This window comes from Brassica napus, chromosome C7 (genome assembly GCF_020379485.1).
Source record: "Brassica napus cultivar Da-Ae chromosome C7, Da-Ae, whole genome shotgun sequence".
Lineage (NCBI taxonomy): Eukaryota > Viridiplantae > Streptophyta > Magnoliopsida > Brassicales > Brassicaceae > Brassica > Brassica napus.
In genome coordinates this window covers 3865988-3889869 of record NC_063450.1, presented here as the reverse complement: position 1 = coordinate 3889869, position 23882 = coordinate 3865988, and the positions used below count along the sequence as shown (strand labels likewise).

At 43.7% G+C, this 23882-nt stretch overlaps 2 protein-coding genes and 1 pseudogene across 2 annotated transcripts; 1 reads left to right on the top strand and 2 right to left on the bottom strand.

Annotated features, from left to right (window-relative positions):
• Nucleotides 1-342: 342 nt before the first annotated feature.
• LOC106392524 lies at nt 343-5952 on the bottom strand. Its single transcript, XM_013833332.1, has 5 exons — nt 5924-5952; nt 4366-5845; nt 3516-4141; nt 3147-3434; nt 343-628 (listed from the first exon to the last, which is right to left on the bottom strand). Exons 1-5 carry the CDS (start codon nt 5950-5952, stop codon nt 343-345), a joined length of 2709 nt encoding a protein of 902 aa, XP_013688786.1.
• A 6949-nt stretch (nt 5953-12901) lies between these two features.
• Nucleotides 12902-14108, bottom strand: LOC106392526. Its single transcript, XM_048763901.1, has 2 exons — nt 13660-14108; nt 12902-13616 (listed from the first exon to the last, which is right to left on the bottom strand). Exons 1-2 carry the CDS (start codon nt 14106-14108, stop codon nt 12902-12904), a joined length of 1164 nt encoding a protein of 387 aa, XP_048619858.1.
• An 8360-nt stretch (nt 14109-22468) lies between these two features.
• On the top strand, nt 22469-22566 carry LOC125590917 (annotated as a pseudogene).
• Nucleotides 22567-23882: the final 1316 nt, after the last annotated feature.

The following is a 23882-nucleotide window of genomic DNA, read 5'->3' as shown; positions in this document are numbered from 1 at the left end:
TAGCGGTTTTTCTTTGTGCTATAATTAAGCGTACAACAATAGCGCGTTTATTTTCGCAATTGTTAATATTTATAATAACGTTGTACAAATGTTATTAAAACCTAATAATTTGATTTTTCCAATGACAAAGATAGCAAATGTTTCGTGTTATTAATTAGTTTTAAATTATCTGAAAATTTATTAATAATAATTATGAATTGATTTTTTGTTATAATTAATTAGAAAATTTGTAATAAAAAGAATTTAAATTATTAAAAAATCCAAAAAACTATATAATTATTTTAAAACCCATAACACAGCATTATCACATTCATACAAACCATCACACAAACATACAACCTATCAATCTACCACTAATAAACCTTCACACTCATCCCTAACATAAACACTATCATCATCTGAAGCTTCATCACCCATATCATCAACTTCTTGGACAGGCAAAGGTGTACCACCTAAATCCTCTTCTGTTTCCAACTCATGATAACGTCTAGGTGGTGCTCTCATAACAACATACCAATTTGAATGATCATCCTCCCTAGAGTAGAAAACCTGTTTCGCTTGAGAAGGTAGAATGAATGGATCTTTCAAATAGGCTGCTTGGTTCATATGAAGGTTAACAAGAGTGAAGCTGTTGGGGTCGAAAACGGTTATGACGAAGTTAACGTCCAAATCCCCGAAGAAGAAAAACGTAGAAAACTTCTTCGGCAAATACTTTTTCGAAATAGATTCTTCTTTATGAAAAGCTTTGCGGAGGAAACGCAAGTCATCGGACAAGAGCCCGAAAAGGATCGTTACGCAGCGACCAAACACGTGCTCCGCTCGGTCGCTACGTAGCGACCGAGTTCGAGCCAAGGCTCAGTCGCTACGTAGCGACCGAACGTCCATTCCGCTCGGTCGCTACGTAGCGACCAAGCGCTCGCTCGGTCGCTACGTAGCGACCGAGCTCTTCCGAAACCTCGATACGACATTAGTCCATGCATTCTCGTCTACCCTTCGATGCTATCTCCCAAAGACCATAGCGAACCCATTTCACATTTCCCACCGTTTCTAAGTTATCAATCAAACTTTACCGTAAAAACCGCGGAAAGTTCATCCTTTATCGAAAGAAGCCGTAATAAACGCTTCAAGTCGGAAGACGGCCCAAAGGGACCTAAGACATGACTCGAGGCCCAACTTACGATTTCTTAACCAACAGCCCGTAAGCCACATGACGGTTTACGCTTGGTTCGCAAGGAAAGATAAATGTCAAGTTTCCGCGGATAAATACGAAATTTTGAAGATAATTACGAAGATCGAAAAAAATGGAATATCTCCATTTTTATGCTATGGCGGCTTAAGGACAGAAGAGGAAAAGCGTAAACCGACCTTGGAACCAGTATATAAGGAGTCCTAGGCGAGAGGCAAGGGAGAGGACTTTTGACAACAAACTTAGCACTTAGAGCGATTTTAGGCAATTTTTCCATTTTTGTTATTCGAGCTGCGACTCAATTAGGTTTTTGCCGTCTTAGGGTTTTAGAACTAGGAATCTCGCCGACAGCTCTCGTACCCCAGGCACTTACCTTGTTGTAAATGCTCAAACGCAGATTCGGAATAAGAACTATCTTGCTCTCTTTTTCGATTTCTTATTTTATTACTGTTCTCGTTTCGTGTTCTGATTGCTTGGCGTGTGGTATTAGCAGATATCCGGGACCTCTGGAAAATTAGGGTTTTCCTAGTTTCCTTATTTAAACGGAAATCGACAGTGCAAATTTTGGTTCCCACAGAAGCCATCTTCCTCCTTCACACCATTCCCTGTGTTTGCTCAGTTGCATCTAAACAGTGGCACTTTGAACATGTGATAGTCGATGAGTAAAATCTCCTTTATCACTCCATAGTATGTAAGCATATCAGCGACCTGTCTCATATCTCGTGCACTTGATCTACACATGCTAAAGGATTCATAAGTTACTCCACTGTTTTGTGTCCTCATCACTCCATAGTATGTAAGCATATCAGCGACCTGTCTCATATCTCGTGCACTTGATCTACACATGCTAAAGGATTCATAAGTTACTCCACTGTTTTGTGTCCTCAGCTTGACCGCATCAGTATGAAACCGTTGCCCATTAATGATGAATCCTTTATGTGCTAAAGCAACATTTCTTGGTCCAAATGCCAACCACCTTATTGTTGGGGATAGATTGAACCCATCCACAAAGCCCATCGAACAAAAGGCCCAATCCGATAAGCCGAATAGTCGTCGGCTCGGAAGCCGATATTCGGAGTTTCGACTCGACTATAGACTGCTTTTAGTCGAACAGAGAGCAGACAGAGCATGATCGACTTAGCAACTCGGGACGAGCATTCACTAGCCAGGCCCGAAAGGCCGACAAGGCCCAATCAATTAAAAATGAATTAGGTTAAGTCGATTAGATAAAGACTATAAAAGGAGAGGAAAGCAAAGGAGAAAAGGGATCGACACTTGGCTACACAAACTTAGCGGCGAGATTAGGGTTTATTGTCCGTACAATCATCTCTCTGCTATTTGTACTTTTCCGGTTTAAGCTCTCACGAGCTCCGGCTTGCCATTACTTTCTCCACCTTTGTAACCTCATCTCGAAATCTAATAAACCCCTCTGTTTGACCCATTTTTAGTATTGTTTACTTCACCTGAGACCAAACTCACCTTAAACACTTATCTCCTTAGAATGACTATCTGTTGAGTCTGAATGAATCTGCCGCAGGAAATCAGAACATGATCATCAAGCCAGAGGTAGTAAAATGATAATCAAAACATGATTATATGTACCACGAAACCACTAATCAATCTACAAGCTAACCAATCATCAAAATACTAAAATCCAGACAGGTTCATCAAGCTACAAGCTAACCAGTCATCAAGATACAAGCTAACCAGTCATCAAAATACAAGCTAACCAGTATTTACAATAATAATCAAGAAATGAAGATGGAGTTGGAAACCTTATTTTTAAGCCATTCTGCAAAGTGCTCAGTATGATTTTTCCATAACAAAGTTTCATTTCTAGCAAATCGAGCATCCTTAGCTTGTAACTCTTCCAAATGCATCCTGATTTTAAATTAAACAACAGTATATGAAAATGAAATTATAAGTAAAACTAGTAGATGAAACATAGAGAATAACTTACTCAAGAAAGGGATCCAAAGATGCCATGTTCATTAGCACATAGCGATGTGCAATGTCTCTGTCTTTATCTGGAAGGGCAACCTCTATACCCTTTTGCAGAGGTCGGCCTTCAACCACCATTCTGCCAGCCTCAACATCTTCAATATGATTAACTGCTTCTTGAACTGGTACTGAATCTTTAAGGAACTTTAAACAAAATGCAACGCATTCTCCAGCTAAATACGCCTCAACCATACATGCTTCTGGCCTTGCATAATTCTTAACAAAAGCCTTTAGTGTTTTCATGTATCTATAACTCAGTCAGGAAATATGAATTAGTCAAACATCATTGCGGGAAATACATATATTGAAGCAAATGAGTACATCAAACCTTTCGAAGGGATACATCCAGCGGAAGTATATTGGTCCTCCCAAGCGTGCCTCTTTTGATAGATGTATTGGAAAGTGGAACATGATATCAAAAAGGGCTGGAGGGAAGAAGGTCTCCAGTTGACACATTGTTTCCACAAACTCTGTCTCCATGGATATAAGTTTCTCCGGGTCAATGATGCGCTGACACAACCTGTTGAAGTAACTGCATAATCTATTTATGGCTATCCTAGGACCCCTATGTAACAACCCTCTTAATGCAGCTGGTAACAAGTTCTGTACTAGGACATGATGACCATGCGACTTTAAACTACCAATATTTGGAGGGTTAACTGAAACACTATTCGCAATATTGCCACAATAACCATCAGGACCTCTAGACTTAGCTAACCTTTGGCAGAAAATGGTCTTCTCTTTCTTCGATAACCAGTAGGCAGCTGGAGGTAAGTATGTTTTATTTCCCCTCACCTCTGTGTGCAAGTGCTTTCTGATTCCAATATCTTCTAAGTCTTTTCTTGATTTCAACCCATCTTTTGACTTCGCACTTTGCATCAAGAGAGACAATATAGCATCCGACACATTCTTTTCTACGTGCATAACATCAATATTGTGACGAACAGGCAACTCCTAACACATTAAACAAGAAACTGTTAGGCATATTCATATACAACAATCACATAATATAGGTCAGTTAATTACTATACTTTACATTCCAGTAAGGTAGTTCAAAGAATATTGATCTCTTCTTCCACCGCCATAGTTCATTTGATTCTTCACACTCTTCTTCTTGAACCCTCTCATCATCTTCCAACTCTGGTATTTTCCTTTTTTTTCCTTGTCTAGAGGTCTACCAAATCATTCTTAAAAGCTTGTAGTGTCTCATATATCTCATCGCCAGTTTGTATCCTATTTGCATTCCCTTCCTCCACAGTGTTGTCAAACCAAGCTTTTTTATATCTGTAACGATGGCCAGGCGATAGTCTCTTTCTGTTTCCCATGTAGACAAACTTGCGGCTAAACTTAAGCCACCTTGCAGGTGTATCCTTTCCACATACATTGCAGGCTTGTTTCCCCTTTACTTTACATCCAGACAGTGTTCCTAAGGCTGGATAGTCACTGATACTCCAAAGCAGCAAGGCTCTGAGTTTGAAATACTCCTTCGCAAATGAGTCGTACACTTCAATACCCTCAGCCCACAAATATTTTAGATCGTCTATCAGTGGTGCTAGGTAAACATCTATGTTATTACACGGAGCTGTTGTACCAGGGATCAACAATGTAAACATTATATTCTCAGCCTTGATACACATGGTTGGAGGCGTGTTATAGTTCACTAACAACACTGGACATGTGCTGTGATTGGTGTTTTGCATGGAGAAAGGGTTCATCCCATCTGTAGAAATCCCAAGTCGAAGATTCCTTGGATCAGCAGCAAAGTCTGGCCATTTATCATTCACTTGTGCCCAAGAGATAGAATCAACGGGGTGTCGCATTGTACCATCTTCAGCGGCATTGGTATAGTGCCGACGCAGATCTTCAGCCATCCTTTTTGATCTAAACATCCTCCTAAATCTGTCCTTGATTGGAAAATATCTAAGGACCTTTGCCGGAATCCCGACCTTTATCTCATTATTGTGCTTATCCATTTTCCATCTTGAAACTTTGCATCTTGGACAGCTTTCTAGGTTCTCATACTCCTTCCTATACAGTATGCAATCATTCTTGCAAGCATGAATATTGTCGTAGCCGAACCCAAAGATCTTCAGAAATTTCTTGATTGCAGCTAAACTCTTGGGAAGGACATTGGCTTCAGGTAGCAAATCCTCAAGTAAAACCAACAGCTGATCAAAGTAGTTCTCCGACACACCACTTTTAACCTTGAATCTGTAAAGTCCCATGATAGCTAAAACCTTCGTGTGTTTGATACAATCCGAGTACAATGGTGTTTGAGCGTCGCTTAGCTTTTTTCTAAACTCAGTTTCCTCTAGTGCTTCATCATCTTCATTTGTCTCTACCCCATTGTCAGTTCTCTGATTTGGACCACCTTCATCCATGGAGAATGTCGTCTTAAACAAATCAAATGCCTCTGTTTCATATTGAACAACAATGTCTTCTGCAGAATATTTATTTTGACCATGAATACTCCAACAAGAACTCTTATACTTCTTATCCATACCCCTAATCACCAAATGCTCCACAATTTTATCCAGTGAGTGATGGCTCAGATTGCGGCAGTCTCTACAACGGCATAGCATTTCAGACAGACTTCCCAATCTTCTTGCTGACAAATTCAGGAAATTAGTTGCTCCTTCTGAGTACTCGTGACTATTCCTACAAGAATCAGACAAAAGAAGTTAGCTTTCTTTCAATCGGCGAGTACAAGTGAGCTCGAGAGATTTTAGGTTATACCTTGGAAGCCAAATCCACGTCTTATCCATTTGCTTTCTTTCAATCGGCGAATACAGGAACGGCTGGTGCGATTTTAGCTCGAGAGATTCATTTGCTTTCTTTAGGGTTTGTTCAAATCAAAGCTTGCGAGACATAACACGAGATGTTGTGTTCTGAAATTTTCCAATGCAAACAGAGACAGAAAAAATGAACGGTTGTGATCAAAGTTATGGAGATAAAACGAACGGTGTAGGATTAATAAAAGTGCAATCTTAGTGGTTGCTCCTCATTGGCTCAGAAAAGAACGGCTCAGATCAAAGTTACCAAGACGAATCAAGGGTATAGGATTAATCCGTGTGCAATAAAAAATAATGGCTGAGATCTAAGTTGGCGAGACACATCCATCGGCATATGACTCGCCACGTCTGCAATCTAGGAGGTTACTCCTCATTGGCTTAGGGTATTAATTTCATTTGAAATCTGAAAATTAACATATAAAATAGGATATTAAGCAAAAAAAAATATAAATTAAATCTTAAAAAATAAAATATTAGTATTCGAATTTTTTAAAAATTATTTCTTATAAAATTTAAATTTTTTATATGAACTTTTATAAAATTGAACAATCTAACTCATATGTTCATAAACACTGCTACTTATTTGTATGTACAAAGGCTTTAGGGTATAGGGTTTGAACAAATGAGTGTTTATAAAATTTATAACTAATGAGTCTTATGAAATTAAGATTACAATATCATTTTTATAATGACCAAAATTGTGAAATCAAGAACAATTAGGGTATAGGGTATACGTTTGTACTTTAGGGTTTAGGGTTTTCACTTTAGGGTATAGGGTTTTAATTTTTGGTCTTATAGTTTATTGGTTTAATTTTTAAAGCTTATGGTTCAATGTAAAATTATGCACTTTAGGGTATAGGGATCATAATATTACACATAATATTTGTTTTTGTTTGTTAACCATAACATAATATTACACATGATTTAACCGAGCATATAAGTACTTAAACATTCTATCACACACTAGAAATACATAACCGACATAACAACTTGAAAACTGTTTCAGATGACAAGTCTTAGACGAACTTAATTTTCTCATCTGGTCATGCCACAACCGAACCTATTGCATCAGACATGTATTCAATCTCAGCGGTTGGCCTCCAGACATTTGCATTACCGATCTTAGCCACATCAATCCACACCTTGTTTGCATTTGGACCTAGTGGTACAAAGTGGCACAACTCATCCGGATCCGTTGAAGCTACTCTTCCTTCAGCTACCTTACGTCCAGAGTTGTTGCAATCCAAGAGAATACACTTCTGCTTTGGACTTCTGGTCGAACTAGTGCTGCCTGGACTCTACAACTCAAACAAGATGACAGAAGCAAGTTCCAACATCAATTAAAGGCTCAACATCAATCATCAGACAAACAAATAAAATAACTTCATGTCAATAACATACCACTGCTTTTTTCTTGGCTGGTTTCGAAGGTGATGCTATTTTCTTGCCTGCAGTTTTAGTAGGTGTTGCTTCTGTAGCGGTTGTAGGCATGACTTCAACCTTTAGGACTGGCCATGCTATTTTCTCGCTAAGTGCATCACCAATCAAGAACATATCAGCGGTTGGCCTCCACAAATATGCTTGATCATTGAACACCTTCACAACTTCGATACTAACAGCATTGGGACCTAGAGGTATATTGTTAACCATCTCTTTGGATTTAGATGAGCACACGAGACCTTCAGCAATAACCTCATCCTCGTCATTGGTCCAATCATATATCTTGCATCTTCGAGATTCACCTTCCTTGGTTTGCTAAAATGTAAGAAGGTAATGATTAGAGATAACACAATTGTTGTAAGAAGAAAACAAGATTTGAATTTTTACCATGGATATATCTTCAGAAAAGTTTGGATCCCTATCCAAAATAACTTTATCCATTGGCCAAGATATTTTGTATCTCACAGCTTCATCAAGAGTTAACACATCCGTCGTAGGCCTCCAGAGTGAAGCTATTGAGCATAGTGCAGACTTAACAACGAGAGCCACTGCATTAGGACCAATTGGTATACGACCAATTTTGTACTTCGGTTCAGCAGAGCAGAATTCTCCTTCACCAACAACAACATCTTCTGATTCAATACAATCCAGTATTTGTACTCTGACTCCTTCTTTGAATCCACCAATACTCTCAGATGTTTCAGCATCACCATTACTTTTCTGAGAGAAGGCAAAGGAAATCGTAAATGTCTTAAAACTAATTGACTAAATGTAATGAAAAGGATTACCTTCTTCCCAGCTAAGTCTCGCACTATGCCCTTTAACTCTTCAATCTCACTTTTCATTTCTGCAATCTTTCCGTCTCTAAATTGCAGAAATGCTAGCTTAGTAGCCGTAATCCCTCTACCAAACCCCCTTACTCGTACAGGTTTGTCTTTTCCCAAAACTTTGCTCACAGCATCTTCCCTTATGTTATCAGCAACTGATGTTGAGTCCATCTGACTATCAAGTGATTGTATTTGTTCCTGATACATTCATTTAAACACAAAATAATTCATTGACATAATCTATTAATTATGCACAATATACAACTTCAATAATTCTTACAATAGTCTCAGCAAACTGGGGCTTCACAGGTCTACCATCAGCATGAGTGTGTCCCGCAATCCATACCTTACTCCTACTCACCTTACTTGGGTCTTTACTCTTTTTTTTTCTATATAAAAACAGACATATCTCAGTACAACTTTAATCTAACAAGCTGTACAATATATAGATGTTTGACTACTCTTTTACCATATCTTCAGCCAAACGAAGCATTCCTTTGCGGCTGGTGGTGTGAGGAATCTGATTTCTTCTCATCTCTCTGTACTTGTTACTCACTTCCTACAATATAAATATGACAGTGATTAAATCTATAAGACATGACCTTTAAGGATGAAAGTTACTTAGTCGTAGATAACTCACCGTGAAAGTTTTGGTAGTTTTGCTCTTATCCCAAGAGTTCCACACTTGAATGGATGGGATGTTGCTCGGTTTTAAATCTATTCTCTCAGCTGCAGTCTTCGCAGCACGTACTTGTGACACTAGCCTCGACTTCCCAGCCCTCCACAAATTTTCCAGCTTCTTGAAAATAACAGCTTTCTGCCACTCTTCTTGCAAGTTAAACCTCCCCTGCATCACAATAAGCAAAGGTCAAACATGTTTTAATTTCAATTTGCGGTTCAACAAAACACATAAATATATATATACAAACCTGAATTTCTTCCCACATTGTTGCTTTAGTCGCTGCATCAAGATTTCTCCAATCAGCAAGTGTAACCGGAACATGTTCCCTCACAAGAGGATCAAGAAAAGACGATAGTGTTACTGAACCAGGTCCAATATGATCACCAAAGTCATTGAATGTGACCATAATCTTTTCATTGGGATTTTCAGCCACTCTGCGCATCTTTATTGGTCCTCTTTTATTTGTTTCTTTCACTTCATCCCCTGCTAGCTCAACTCCTTCAGTACTAGGAATCTCATCATCTTGAGCATTGCTAACTCCATCTTCTTCCATATTGAGACCTTCTTCTTTGTTCCCTTTCTCATTGCTAACTCCATCTTCTTCCATATCGAGAGCTTCTTCTTCCTTCCCTTTCTCATTGAGAACTCCATCATCTTCCATATTGGCCGCTTCTTCTTCATTCTCTTTCTCATTGAGTACTCCATCTTCTTCATCCTCTCCTTCTATCCCAGCATCGTCTTTATCATCTTCAGACATTGCCTTCTCAGCCTGATCAGCCTCATCTTCTACCTCATCATCTTGAGCAGGTGTTACATCTTCTACCTCATCATCTTCATCAAGAGTTACATCTTCTACCTCATCATCTTGAGCAGCCACTTTCTTGATTCTACTACTTCTTCTCGTTGGCGTTAGAACTAAATTCTTTTTTTGGGAAGTCGTTTTCTTTGTTGTTCTTTTCTTCACTTTTAGTGTTGTTGCAGAAGCAAATTGTGGAGTTGGATCTACTACCTTCAAGCCTTGATTACGTCTACTCCGACAAGAACCAACTTGTCCTCCTCCTTTTGTCTTTGCCATTTCTGAAACTGATAAACAAAGAACAAATTCGATCAAAGTAAAATCAAAACCCAAAATCAAAATCACAATCTAAACCGAACATCACAAACTTGGACATGCATGTGTTAACAGAAACTAAGAATAGAAACCCAAAATCAAAATCGGCAAAATCACAAACTTTCACATGAATCAAAATCGAAACCCACAATCAAAATCGAAACCTAAAATCAAAAGAGATTCGAATCGAAGAGATACCAATCGACATGCATGTTCACACAAACATAGAATCAAATCGAAGAGATACCAATCAAAATCATGGAGGAAATTTCTAATCTAAACTCAGAATCAAATCGAGACTCATACCAATTGAAGCTTCGATTCGAGAGAACTCTCGGGATTTTCTTCGAAACTATGAAGAACAAAGGGTTTCCATTCTAGTGGAATGTGAAGAGAGTGAAGAGAGTGAAGAGAAAAGAGTTTCTATTTTAACTTAAGTACTTTTTAATATATTTTTTCATATACGATATCATTTATTTTTTGATTTGCAATGGTAAGGCGCCTCCACTTACCAAATTAACGCGGCTGAATTATTCTGTTTTCCCGCGATTACAAACATAGCTTTTAAATTTTATAAACGCTATTATAAAGGCCAGTGTTGGTATACAATAGCAGAAATGCCAAAAACGCTATGCTACGATGCTATTAATACCCACATTTTCTGTAGTGGTACTCCTCTTGTACCTGGTTGATTATCAGCTGGGAGTCGCCGAAGACCTGGATGTTCTCTGCCCCCATTTGATGGGCGAGGTTTAGGCCTGCGATTAGGGCCTCATACTCGCTTTCGTTGTTGGTTGCTTTGAAGTTGCATCTCACTGCCCTTGAGGCTGTGTTCCCTGTTGGCGAGGTAAGCACTATCCCTACTCCAGCTCCTCTGATGTTGCTGGATCCATCAACGTGTAGGATCCATTCTCCCTCGGAGGCGTACCTCCTGCTCCAGAGCTGGGAGCAAGGCAGGGGAGAATTCAACCACGAAGTCTGCTAGGACCTGTGACTTTATAGCCGTGGCAGGTCGAAATATTACATCGTACTCCCCTAGTTCCACGTCCCATTTGGCTAGGCGTCCGGAGACTTCTGGTTTATGGAGGACCAACTTTACAGGGAAGGAGATAACAACCACGATTGGATGAGCCTGGAAGTAGGGTCGGAGCTTGCGAGCGGCGACTATCAGGGCTAAGGCCAGCTTTTCTAGGTGGCTATAGCGGGTCTCCGCGTCTAGGAGAGCCTTGCTTACGTAATAGATTGGTAGCTGCTTGTTTTCCTCCTCGTGAACTAAGACGGCACTCACGGCGTGTTCGGAGACCGCTAGATATAGCAGCAGGACTTCACCGAGTAGTGGCTTGGACAGGAGAGAGGAGTGGTGAGATACGATTTTAGCTCTTGGAGAGCGGATTCACATTCTCCCATCCACTGGAAATCCTTCGGATTCTTGAGAGTTCCAAAAAAGGCGTGAGATTTGTCCGAGAGTCTGGAGATGAACCTGCTCAAGGCTGCCATCCTTCCCGTTAGCTTTTGAACCTCATTGACGTTCTTCGGGGAAGGGATTGAGTGAAAGGCCCTGATTTTCTCCGGGTTGGCCTCGATGCCCCGGTGGGTTACGATGTACCAGAGGAATTTGCAAGAACTGACCCCAAATGAGCATTTAGCCGGGTTGAGCTTCATGTTATATTTCCTAAGGGTGGAGAAGGCTTGCTGCAGGTGAGATATGTGTTCTTCCGCTTCCAGGGATTTGACCAGCATGTCATCGATGTAGACCTCCATGGTTCTCCGGATTTGGTATGCGAACATCATGTTGACCAGCTGTTGATAGGTCGATCCTGCGTTCTTTAGGCCGAAGGACATGACCTTGTAGCAGTAGATCCCTTTGGACGTCATGAAGGATGTTTTCTCCTGGTCTTCCGGATGCATAAGTATCTGATTGTAGCCGGAGAACGCGTCCATGAAGCTCATCAACTGGTGCCCTGCGGTGGCGTCCACCAGCTTGTCGATATGAGGTAGCGGGAAGGGGTCCTTTGGACAGGACTTGTTGAGGTCCGTGAAATCGATGCAGACTCTCCACTTCCCAATCTTTTTCTTGACCACGACGACGTTAGCTAGACATTATGGGTACTGCACCTCACGAATGAACCCCGCGCCGAGCAGGCTCTTGACTTCATCGTTGATGATCGCGTCTCTCTCGGGGGCAAATTTCCGTCTCTTTTGTCTGACGGGTTGATGTAGGGGATCCACCTGCAGCTTGTGCATGATGATCTCCGGATCGATCCTCGGCATATTTGTGTGGGACCAAGCGAAGCAGTCGGAGTTAGACCTGAGGAAGTCTACCAGTCTTCTTCTCAATCCTTCGGTTAGCTTGGAACCGATCTTGAGATGTCGGGTCTGATCTCCTTCGGTTAATGACACCTTGTCTATTTCCTCAACCTCCGGTTCCTCGGTGTGAAGAGCCGGAGGTTTGTTCTGTAATTATTGTAAGACCTTGGTCTTTCCCTTCAGAGTGGTCTGATAGCAGGAGCGGGAATATTCCTGATCTCCTCTGATCGCCTTTATGCCCCAGGGTGTAGGAAATTTCACCATTTGGTGAAGAGTCGAGGGGACTGGCCCTATTCCGTGAATCCAGGGCCGTCCTAGAATCATGTTGTAAGACGAGTCGCAGTCAACCACGAGGAACTTGGTTGACATGTTGATTCCTTCGGCGTATACGGGGAGGGTTATCTCCCCGGCTTTTTGTTTGACTCCGCCGCTGAACCCTATAAGGGGGGTTACCCTCCGAGTCAGAGCGCCTTCCTCCAGCCCTAGGTCCTTTTATGCGGCCTGGAAGATGATGTTGCCGGAGCTTCCATTATCTACCAGTATCCTTCTTACCACTCAGTTCACTACAGTGAGCGAGATAAACAGGGCGTCGTGATGCGGAGTGAGGACTTTCTCCAGCTCCTTGGCTGTGAAGCTTATCTCGTCTGTTCCTAGGAGCAGACTTTTTTGCTTGGCTGCCTCTAGGCCGTGCTTGGCGTTCCAATTGCTTTTCTTTGCAGCTGGATGGCTTATGCCGCTAATTTCCAAACCGCCCGAAATGACATGTATCACTCGGTCCTGTCGCGGTGGCGAGACGGGAGCACCTTCAGTGGGCTTACCTGTTGTCTCCTTGCTTAGATGGCTCTTGGACTTATCGGGATGGAATTCCCTGAGGTGCCCTTTCCTAAGCAGCTCGTTGACCTCGATCTTTAGTGCGACGCAGTCCTCCGGTTTTTGACCCTGGTCTCGATGGAAGTCGCACCAGAAGCCAGGGTTCTGGAAAGAGTCGGGTGCTTTCATCTTCTGAGGCCACTTGACCTGCTGGCCCATCTGCCTCAGAACATTGACCAGCTCCGGCTTGAGACGGAGAGGTGAGAGATGTCTGGCCACGTGGACACTGCCATCCCTTCTGCCTTCTCGATCGGCCGGTTCTGGTACATTCCCCGGGTTTGATTTTGGTCTGATCGTCTTGTGATCTGGTTTTTGCTGCGCTTTGGTCTGGTCTGATCGTCTTGGGATCTGGCTTTTGCTGCGCTTTAGCCCGCCTCGCGACACCTTCCTCCCATTTGACCTGCGCCAAGGCTCGAGATAGGACGTCTTCCATGGTTTTGCACTGATATTTGGTCAGTTCCTTGTAGAGGTCTCCGTCGGGGAGCAGACCTCTCTTGAAAGTGGAGATAGCAGTGGGGATACTGCATTCGGGGATAGCCACCTTCTCTTGATTGAGGCGGGCTATGTAGCCTTGCAGGGGTTCTGCTCGGTACTGGAGGATTTCGTAGAGGCTGTCGGAGGTTTTCTCCAGGTCCCTGCGGCTGGCGAATTGCTCCACGAATTTGTCGCTGAGAACCGCGAAGGAGGCTATGGACTTGGAGGGTAAGTTGATATACCACTGCAGAGCGGGTCCGGTCAGGGTGGAGCCGAAACTTTTGCACATGGTAGCTTCGCGTGACCCCTTTGGGAGTGCTACGGCGAGCATCCTTTGTCTGTATTGGGAGACGTGGTTGTCCGGATCAGTGGTGCCCTCGTACGCCTTTATGCTGGGGAAAGAGAACTTCCTGGGCATCTTGATCAAGGTGATCTAATCCGTGAAAGGAGTATCGGCATAGGAGTCGGGGTTGCTCTTCCGGATGGGGGGAGCTACCTCTGGGAGTCTCTCTACCATGGACTGCATGGCGTCGAGCCTATTGGAAAACATCTGGTGAAGGTGAGCGATCATAGGAAACTCCGTTCTCGCTGCTCCGTCTGATGCTTCCTTATCAGGCTCGGGTTCCGAGTCGCTGTCCTCATCGTCGTAGGTCTGAGCATCCTTGGCCTTTTCTCGCGTAGATGCGTCTCCTCCCGGCGCCGTATTTTGGAGGTTCGCGCCTGTCCTGGAGTTGGGTATTTCCAGAGTCGGCTTAGGGCGAACCTGAGTCCGGAATTGACGCTTCTTGTTGCTTGCCGCGTTAAGGGCTTGGTTCTTGTCTCGGAGGGTAAGATTCTCCGATTCGAGCTGGCTGACCAATTTTCATCCATAGTTTATAGGTGTTTTTACTAATAATTATTATATTATAGAGTCTATTTATTATATTTATAAGATCGAGAGTATTTTGGAGATAAGTGATGATTTTGGAGCATTTTGGAGATATTTGGAGCAAGCACCCGAGATGACCATCGAGCTCGACCATCGGTCGATATTAGAGAGGAATAATCGATCGATACTCACATCTGTGTATCGATCGACAGCGAAGCGCGCAGAAAGCCCGTTTGGTAACAGCCGACTTGAAGCCCAAGTTTTCACCATTTTACAAGATTACCCTTGACGAGTTTTACCCTAATTATATAAGCTTTGCCGCCATGTTAGATGCAAGGTGTGCTTTTCTTGTTTTATAATTTTCACAGCAAAGGTTTTTAGGATTTTGATAGATTGGAGAGAAGATCCAAAGTTATAATTTGTGATTGGAACTCCATTAATATCTATTTACTATTCTAATGAAGTTTATATATTTAATTGTTGTTATGAATTCCTTAGCCATGTCCGAGTAGTTCCATTGTTAGATTTTAGGGTTTAAACAGGTTAGGAGGGATTAGCCCCAACTATAGATCGTTGAGTTGTGATAATCATCTTTAGGATTGTTCATTAATGCTTGTGTCTAGATTAGCTACCTAGAACCTACCGTTGGATTGATTGATAAAAGCGAGAGCTTTATTCTCATCCTGAAAAAATTCTAATAGAACTATGTTTCTTGCTATGAGCAAGGCGAGAGCTGATCTAGTGAGCTTGGTAAGCTATTATTCAACCCGCGCATAAAGCTTGACTAGAGCGCGTCGATCGATATCACACTTGACTAATTGATCGACGGAGCAAAAGGTGTATCGATCGATATCTCTATAGGATTATCGATCGACACTTTCTATTGATCAAAATACGACAGTTGAGATCAATAGATCTAGTTAATAGACAAGTCAATACATGCGAGAGCTGATTGACTTGTTGATCAAGTAGTTGAGTTTTACATTATCATGGATGCAACTCATTAGGCATCTGAAGGATTATAATCCCAATTTTCCTGAATAAAAACCCTAAGTCTAACTATTTCCTTTGTAAGCACCAAAACCTCAAACCAGCTATTGAACAAATACTTGTTCAATATAAAACTATAATTTATATTTAAAAACTCTAAAACCATCTTACTTAACAAATCATATTAGATTTCTTAGGTTCTCTAGCTCCCTGTTAATTCGATCCCTAAGTACTACAACTCGACCTCTTATTTGAGAGAGTATAAATCACTCCTTAGGGTAATTTGAGTGGTATCAAATATGGCGCCGTTGCCGGGGAGCTTTGATCGCCTATTTATCTAATTTTTGTTAAGTTTCTAACATAAATTTTTTCTTGGATTTTCAGGTACATACCCAGCAGTACCAGAAGCAACAAGGAAACTCAACTGCTATTCTCACCAGATCCTGCAAGTTTGGAACGTTCGATCCGCAAGGAAGCGCGCTCCTCATCGACCGACAACAACACCTGTGTGTCGCTCGATTCTACTCAACCACCGTCGACCTAAACACTAGTTTCGTCGACCGATATTCGCTCACCACTGTCGACCGACAACACTCACCTTCCGTCGACCAACATGCTTCATCCGACATCGATCGATACTCCTTTCCAGACATCGATCGATACAGAGCCGCGAGAGATGGTTGCGCGTTTGATACTTGTACGAGATAACAATGGAGACCTGCATGACCAAGAGGGTCATCTGCGTAATGCAGTAGGTCAGAGGATAGATGCTCAGGGGGCTGCAATCCCTGAGCCTGATGCTAATGCTACAGGTACTACTTTACCTGTGGATGAGGCTGCGCAACCCAAAACGTTGGCTGACTACAACCGTCCAGATCGATACTACACCAACAGATCATCCATTCGTCCTCCCACTATCGAGAGCGATTTTGAGTTGAAAGCGCAGTACTACACGCTTGTGGGACAGCTACCCTACCATGGATTATCCCACGAGCATCCTATGGACCATCTGGAGAGGTTCGAGGATCTGATTTCTGCTATTAGAGTCGAGGGAGTCTCTGAGGACTACCTGTTATGCAAGCTCTTCAGGTACTCACTTGCTGGAGAAGCTCTGCATTGGCTCAAGCAGTTACAACCAGGATCTCTTATATCCTGGAGCGACATCAAGAATGCATTCTTATGCAATTTCTTTGATGAAGCGCGTGCTGAGGACTTGAGGAGCAAGATTGCTACATTCACTCAGGAGCCTGCAGAATCGTTCAGGGGCTCTTGGATCAGATTCAAGTCCTATCAGAGAGACTGTCCACACCATGGATTCAATGAGGTGCAACTGCTTAGTACTTTCTACAGAGGCATCGCGGTGCAGTACCAGATGGCTCTTGATGCTTCCAGCAATGGATACTTCAACACCAGGAGTCCAGAGGAGGCAGTCAAGGTTATTGAAAACCTAGCATCCAGCAACAGCACCAAGAACACTGATTTTGAGAGGAAAAGATCTGCCACCATCCTTGGGAATGATCAGATGGATGAGGTGAAGGCAAAGCTGAATAATGTTCACCGGCTTCTCAAGAAGCAGGTTAGCTTTGTTGAAGATGCAGAAGCTGTAGAGGGTAGAGCAGAGGAAGAAGAGGTGAACTACATTAGTGGAACTGGATTCCAAGGTTCTGGAAACCAGGGTGGAAACAAAAACTCCTATGGAAATAGGAGTAATTTCAACCAAAATTCACAGTACCAGAAACCCTACAACAACAGCTACAACAACAACATGAATTATGGAAGTTCCTACTACCAGAAGCCACCGCCGCCTACTCAAGAGAGAAAGATTGAAGAGAAGCTTGATAGGGTTCTTGAGGCACAGCAGCGAATGACAGTGGACTTCAATGGGAAGATAGATTCTGTCTACACCAACCTGAACACAAAGTTTGAGACTTTGAGCACTCATGTGAAGAAGCTGGAGATGCAGGTTGTGCAGACAGGAGATGTTGTTAAGAGGTAGGAAGCTTCGACAAGAGGAGTAGGGGATGATGTGATGAAACACCACGTGAATGCCATCATTGAGGATGATTTTTGGCAAGTGGTGAAGGAAGAGAAGCTGCAAGAAGGAGATTTCGAGGTAGAAAGTTTGATGAGTTTCGGCGGATCACACTGGTGTCGATCGACTATGGCTTGTGCTGGCCCATTCCTGCGATTGTCAAATATTTTCCATGCGTCATATGTGTGGGTTTCCACTTATGCGCAAGATCATAGAATCTTGTAATCCCTTTTATTGATCTGGAGGCAGGGATGGATGCAAGGGTCAGAGCCGGAGCTTCTCTCAACAGGAACCTGGAGGCCGGTGTCCTGCCTGAGGCGTGGATGATTTTTCCCAACCAGTTTCCCCTAATTTCTCGATTTCGTCCTCGAACTCGGGGAATAACATGTGCACTCAAGTCAACCGGAGTTGCTCATTCTCAGCAGGTTTCCCCTGGGCAGGACATCGCTCCAGTAATCCTTCTTTGGTCTGGACCGCGTTCGAACCTGGAGGAGAAAAAATTTGCCCCGGATAGATCGGGGTCTAGTAGACGTTTCCAGGCTAGACTTGCTTAGAGATGACCTGGCGAGGTTCAGGACCTTGGTTGCATTCCATTGGATGTCAAGACTTATTCATGGGGTTCGTGGCCTGAAGTAGTTCTCTCTGCTTGGTGCAAGACCTGATGGAGAAACATTCGATGCTTCAGTGGGCATCAACATCGGCTTATCGGTGGCAGGTCCCTTGGGCTTCGCGTGAACAGAACGTCGCTCTGAAATCTCCTTATCTGGGTTCTTCTTAGGCCTCGGCCGTGTTTGAACCTGGAGGAGAGTCAATTTCACCGAGATAGACAAGGGTCTAATGGATATTCCCAGGCTTGTGTCTGGTTTAGGTTAATTGACCTAGGAACATTCAGGCTCCTGACCTTGCATGTTGATTGGACGGCAAGACTCATAGGTTTGGCTGGTGAAGATCACTTGTATCTGTTGAAATCTATTGTAGGTGATCTATTGCCCCGCTCGGAAGCAGGAATTCTTGATCTCGGATTCGCATTGAAGTGATAAGCGAGATCCGTCTTCCTGGCGCAGGACCTCGGTGGCACATAGCTACATATTTTTTGGGTCCGAATGGCACAAGACCGGGGCACAGAAGCGAATTATCGATTTACTTCTTGCTTATGTGCCCCATGATTGGATATCGGCTGGAGAATGATCTTCTGAAGAACCTACACCCTGACTCTAGGATGGAGAACTTTCGTACTAGGTAGTAATCGAGTGAAGCCTGCGATTTTTCTCATTCCTTCTTCAGGAGGAACGAGACCCTTGGTTGAGGCGTGGAGGCCGATTATTCATCGTACTACCCTGAGGTATCGACGTACATCGTGTAGGAACTTGTAGTCCCTAACGATTCTTCTCCGGAATATAAGGCTCTCAAGGGCTTCATGTTCTGATCATGTTGGACCTGTAGATTTTTCCTGGAGGTTTGGAGGAATTAATGCTCTAACACGGGAGGATCTGTAGATATTGCACCCGAAGGTGAATCTTTGTTTTGCTGTCTCAAACCCAGAGTCTTGATTGACTTAATACAACATCTCACTCTGTCCTCCGGAGATGGACCACTCTCGATGTTGATTGGATGTGGGCTGTTGTCGAGATTGCACCCGTTGCTTCCGTGGAGCCGTTCGGAATACCTTCAAGATCTATATGATAGCTTCGTGGTAATAAAACTTTTGTGGGACGCGTGGTCCTGTAGTTTCTCGTACTCTTAGCTGGTCTCAAGTCTTTCTATTTTGTCATCTTGGATGTATCTTCTCGAAATCTGGCGATTGCGGAAATATCCTCCTGAGGTCCGAAGGATCTGGAATTTATCCTCCTGAAACATGGAGGTTTGTGGGCTTAGTCCCTAGAAACTCGGAGTTCGTGGAACTGATTCTCTTGGAACCCGAAGGTTTTGGGGTAGACCCTTCTGAAACATGGAGGTTCCCGGATGCTGACGAGTTCCTCTGTCTGCCTTGCCAATGACCTTTGTACCTCTGTCGTATGGAGCAATATTTCTGCTCTTTGCACAAGGACGGCACTCCCTGTGTGCTTTTGTTCTTTCAGGTGAAGAACCAATACTTCTCCGTCCCTGGGCTTGGAGAGTTTGGGTTGACATGATCTCATGTGATCTTGGACCCAGAATTGTCCATAGGCAGGAATTAACCTGGGTTTGGAGCCGGAATCGGTTGTTTAAATAGCAGGATATCACAAGGATGAGGTGATTCTTCTCTTGCTTCACGCAGGGGTTAGCGCTTTCTGGATGTCATTCGATGACTCGTCTCCTCGTCTTGAATCTCCTTTGCCACGGGCATGTTGATGGGATTTGTTGATGCGTGTTGCCCCTTGGGTTAAAGCTTAACTTATTTGCCACTGCCTTCCTCCTGGTCACGTCCTCCCTTAGAAATCTTGAGAGGCACGTGGTCTTGGCTTCCTCTAGAGGTATATCAGGGTATATTGCCAGGAAAAGCGGTAGTAAGGAGGTGAAAGCTTGCTTTTCGTGGAGTTATTTGATTTGACCTCCTTGCAAGATGAGCAGCCAAAGATCTGGAACCTGGGATCCGGAACCTGTAAGCGGGGACCCGGAACCCAGAGGGTTGGCTTTTTCTTATGAATGAATAGTAGCGGGAACGTGTGTTCTCCGGCTTCTTTTAATCCCCTTTGTTCCAAATGAATAGAGGCTGTGAAGACCAGCACTCCTTGATGTAGAGTTTGCATTTTCTCTGGCTCTTTTGCAGGAGGCGGAGCACCAGTATTCCCGGCGCTTGGGCAGGGTTCCTTTCGCTGAACAACTCTAGTCGAATTTGACAAGTATTCTAAGGCGTTGTATCCCCCTATCTATCAGGCTTATTTAGGATTCCACTACCACTTAAATTCTAGAACCTAAAGAGAAAGGTGGTTCTCCAGTTACCTCTTAGTGGTTGTCTGGTATGCCTACAGTATTTCCGGGAACTCCTCTTCTGACTTCTCCTGTCTGGAAGCGTTGATGGCGTCTAGGGCTTGCTATATTGCTGCCGGTTGATTACCCGCTTATATTAATGTTGGTGATGACTGCTCACGTCAGGCCCAAAGGTTGTAGAGGCTTGATATATAGTTAAGACCCAGAACCAGCAGGAACCAAAGATTGTAGAGGTCGGCTTTGAGGTTGGGACCCGGAACCGGCAGGAACCAACGACTGTAGAGGTCTGACTTGTGGTTTAAGCCTGGGACCAGTAGGAACCAAAGACTATAGAGGTCTGACTTGTGGTTTAGGCCCGGGACAAGCAGGGACTAGCAGGAACTAGTAGGTAATTCCCTTATTGGATCTTGCTACTGATGTTAGCATGGTGCTACCCTCCCATGGGGAGGTGTTTCCAGCAGAAGAAGTTGTTTCTTGCCCCCAGGTGGCTGGGGTTGAGAGATTTTGCAGGAATAGATGTAATGTCTCTTCCGCCTATCACTTTATCACGTAGTATATGAATGTTCCTCCTTCTAGCGCCAAACAGTTAGGGTATTTTTGTGTACAAGCGATCCGTGCTCAGGTCTACAGAATGATAGGAGGAAGGAGACGCATCGTTGAATGTATTCTCCTGCTTCGATAGTTGATAAACTAGGAGATCCTGCTCTTAGGATACTGCCATATGCGTATGGGCCAGTATATGTCGTCGGTGCCTTAGTAGCAGCTGGGGAGATTGGTCGTTAGGCGGGGGCCACCTACCGATAGTGAAGATTGCAGGGTCTTCTTGATCTATGATCGATGGTTCCAACTATCAGGATCAGTCCTTGGATGCATCCTGATCTGTAGTTGATGGTTCCGAACACCAGGGGCGGTCCCTGAGCGTCTAGGTGTGGAAGGTGTTTGGATTTATAGGTGCATCCTTCAGTGGGGATTGCCTACAAACCCTTTAGTGAGGGATCAATGGAGGAACGCAGCCTAGGGAGCACGGGGCTCTAGTGGGCACATGGCCTAGTGGACACGTAGCCTTGGGAGCACGTAGCTCTGTAGTGGGTAGGAGCCATCTGTTCTAGAGGGCACATGGCCGGAACAGTTGGCGGACCTGTCGATATGCTGCAGTGAGCATGATGTGTCGAGGTGCTTCAGTGAGCATGGAGGGACCCTGCTGATGAGCTGGAGATCGTGGCCTGAGCCAGTAAGGAGAGTTGTAGACATGCTGCAGTGAGCATATATCTTCATCTGGATGATAGTAACCGCAGGGATTCGTCGGTTGTAAGCTTGTAGATGAAGATTGTCTTCTAGGTGCGAAACCTTGCCTTGGCGGCTGTAGAATTGGGGAGCTCTGGTTCTGGACGTCTTGGACCCTTTTCTTTAGGTTTAGAAACATATATTTATAGTGGAGGTCGTGCCTCCCTCTTAGGATTTGGAAAAATTCATTATATCCTTAGATAATAGAATATTTCCCTTTTTCTTAAGGGAGGTCATATGTATTGGAATACTTCCATTTTTTCGGATCTAGGGAGACTCCTTCTTGTCCAACCTGGTACCTTATTAAAGGAAGATTTCCATTTATCCTAAGGCAGGATAAATCACTCGGCCTGGAAGCCGGAGGTAGGACCCAGACCCGGATGCAGGGACCCAGGCCCAGGGGTAGGAACCCGGAACCTGGGGGCAGGAATCTGGAACCTGCTGGGGGCAGGAACCCGGAAGCTGGAGTAATCCCTTCATGGAAAATTTTTCCCCAACATCAGCACTGTTCACTTTCTCGGAGCGGTCGCTCTCCTGATTCTCATTGGCTGAGAAAGCTGCCATGTTCTCAATCAGCTTAAACGCTCCATCAGTGGTCTGAGTCATGAAGTCTCCATTGCTCGAAGAGTTTAGAGCACTTTGGTATTTCTAGTCTACTCCATCATAGAAAATGCCCAGAAGGTAATCATCATCAAATCCATGGTGAGGACATTCTCTGCGGTAGTCATTATAACGCTCCCATGCGTCACAAAAAGGCTTATGTCTGAAAGAGGTGATCTTGTTCCTCAATGCTGCAGTTCTCGCCTTAGTGGAGAAATGGCTAAGGAATGCTGGTCGGACCTGCTCCCATGAAGTGAGAGAGCCGGTAGGGAGAGAGTTCAACCACCGTGCAGCTTTTCCATCAAAAGAGAATGGGAATAGTATGCACCTGATGTATTCTGGTGGAACACCATTCGCGCGAGTGAAACTGTAGACTTTTTCGAAACTCTCAATATGCTCCATTGGAATTTCTGTAGAGAGACCAGAGAACACCTTTCTCTGCACTAGGCTGATCAAAGCAGGCTTGATCTCGAAGTCCTTCCTGGTGCAGTCTGGAGGAAGAATGGCAGAGCGCGTAGTAGGGAAGTTACGCAGAAGGTTTCTCTCCCCAATCGGAGCAGCCTGCGCCTGCTGTTCTTGCTGCGCGAGAGCAGCCTATTGAGCAGCATCCTCCTGAGCTTGGATGGCCTGCTGCATCTGAAACATCTGTTGTTGCATCAGTTGCATTGCACCAGCGAGATCATCCTGATGGCCGGTGTCGCCCATGATGGCGTTGTTTGGCCTTGTCTGTTGTCTGTTCTGTCTTTCTAACCTTGCTAGCTCCTGGTTGGTAAGTGTAACTAATTCTCCTTGTGCGTTTCTCCGAGTATGTCTACTGGTCATGCACCTGGAGCATTAGCTGCAACAAATAGGATAGAGCAAGTTAGAGGTCTTAGACTAAATATAGAACCGAAAAATAAAGGTAAAAAGCTGGTCCCCATCGCAACAGCGCCAAAACTTGATGCACTAAAAATTGTGTCTTTACTACTGCAAGCTAACAGTGTAGATGTAGTATTTCAGATTCAAGGACTAGTTTACACTTTATCTTTATGAGTTTAATATTAAGCTAAAACAATATGGGGGTTTTGAGTTTAAAGAAGCGAAATAAAGAAGTAACAGATTGGATTTAGGTTTTCAGATTAAAGAGAATGCTAGCTTAAGGTGGGTTGATCGGGTGTTAAACAAGTGTGAGCCAAACAATCTCAGATTAAAGAGAATGCTAGCCTAGTCAAGAACTCAGATCACTTAAGATAAATCAGCCCACTGTCGTGGTGCTTCATGTTGGGGTCAAAAACGGACACGACGAAGTTAACATCTAAATTTCCGTAAAAATCGGTATGAACGCTTTTACGAAAAAGTAATTTTCGTAAAGAAATCTTTACGAAGAATCTTGCGGTGAAATCTTGCACTAATATCGGTTGATCCATCGAAACTAAACACCCATAGTCCAAGAACACGTTCATAAAACATCGGAAAAGGATCCAAACAAGGTCGCCACGAAGCGACCAGCTCGTTTCTGAGCCGGTCGC

What these genes read in the sequence shown, in the direction of transcription:
- LOC106392524 (XM_013833332.1), bottom strand. Translation starts at nt 5,952, where the DNA reads ATGGATAAGACGTGGATTTGGCTTCCAAG. An exon ending in ACGTGGATTTGGCTTCCAAG is followed by an intron (nt 5,846 to 5,923) that starts GTATAACCTAAA and finishes TGATTCTTGTAG; the next exon opens with GAATAGTCACGAGTACTCAG. An exon ending in AAGCTTTTAAGAATGATTTG is followed by an intron (nt 4,142 to 4,365) that starts GTAGACCTCTAG and finishes TTAATGTGTTAG; the next exon opens with GAGTTGCCTGTTCGTCACAA.
- LOC106392526 (XM_048763901.1), bottom strand. Translation starts at nt 14,108, where the DNA reads ATGCCCAGGAAGTTCTCTTTCCCCAGCATAAAGGCGTACGAGGGCACC. An exon ending in AAGGAACTGACCAAATATCA is followed by an intron (nt 13,617 to 13,659) that starts GTGCAAAACCAT and finishes GCCTTGGCGCAG; the next exon opens with GTCAAATGGGAGGAAGGTGT.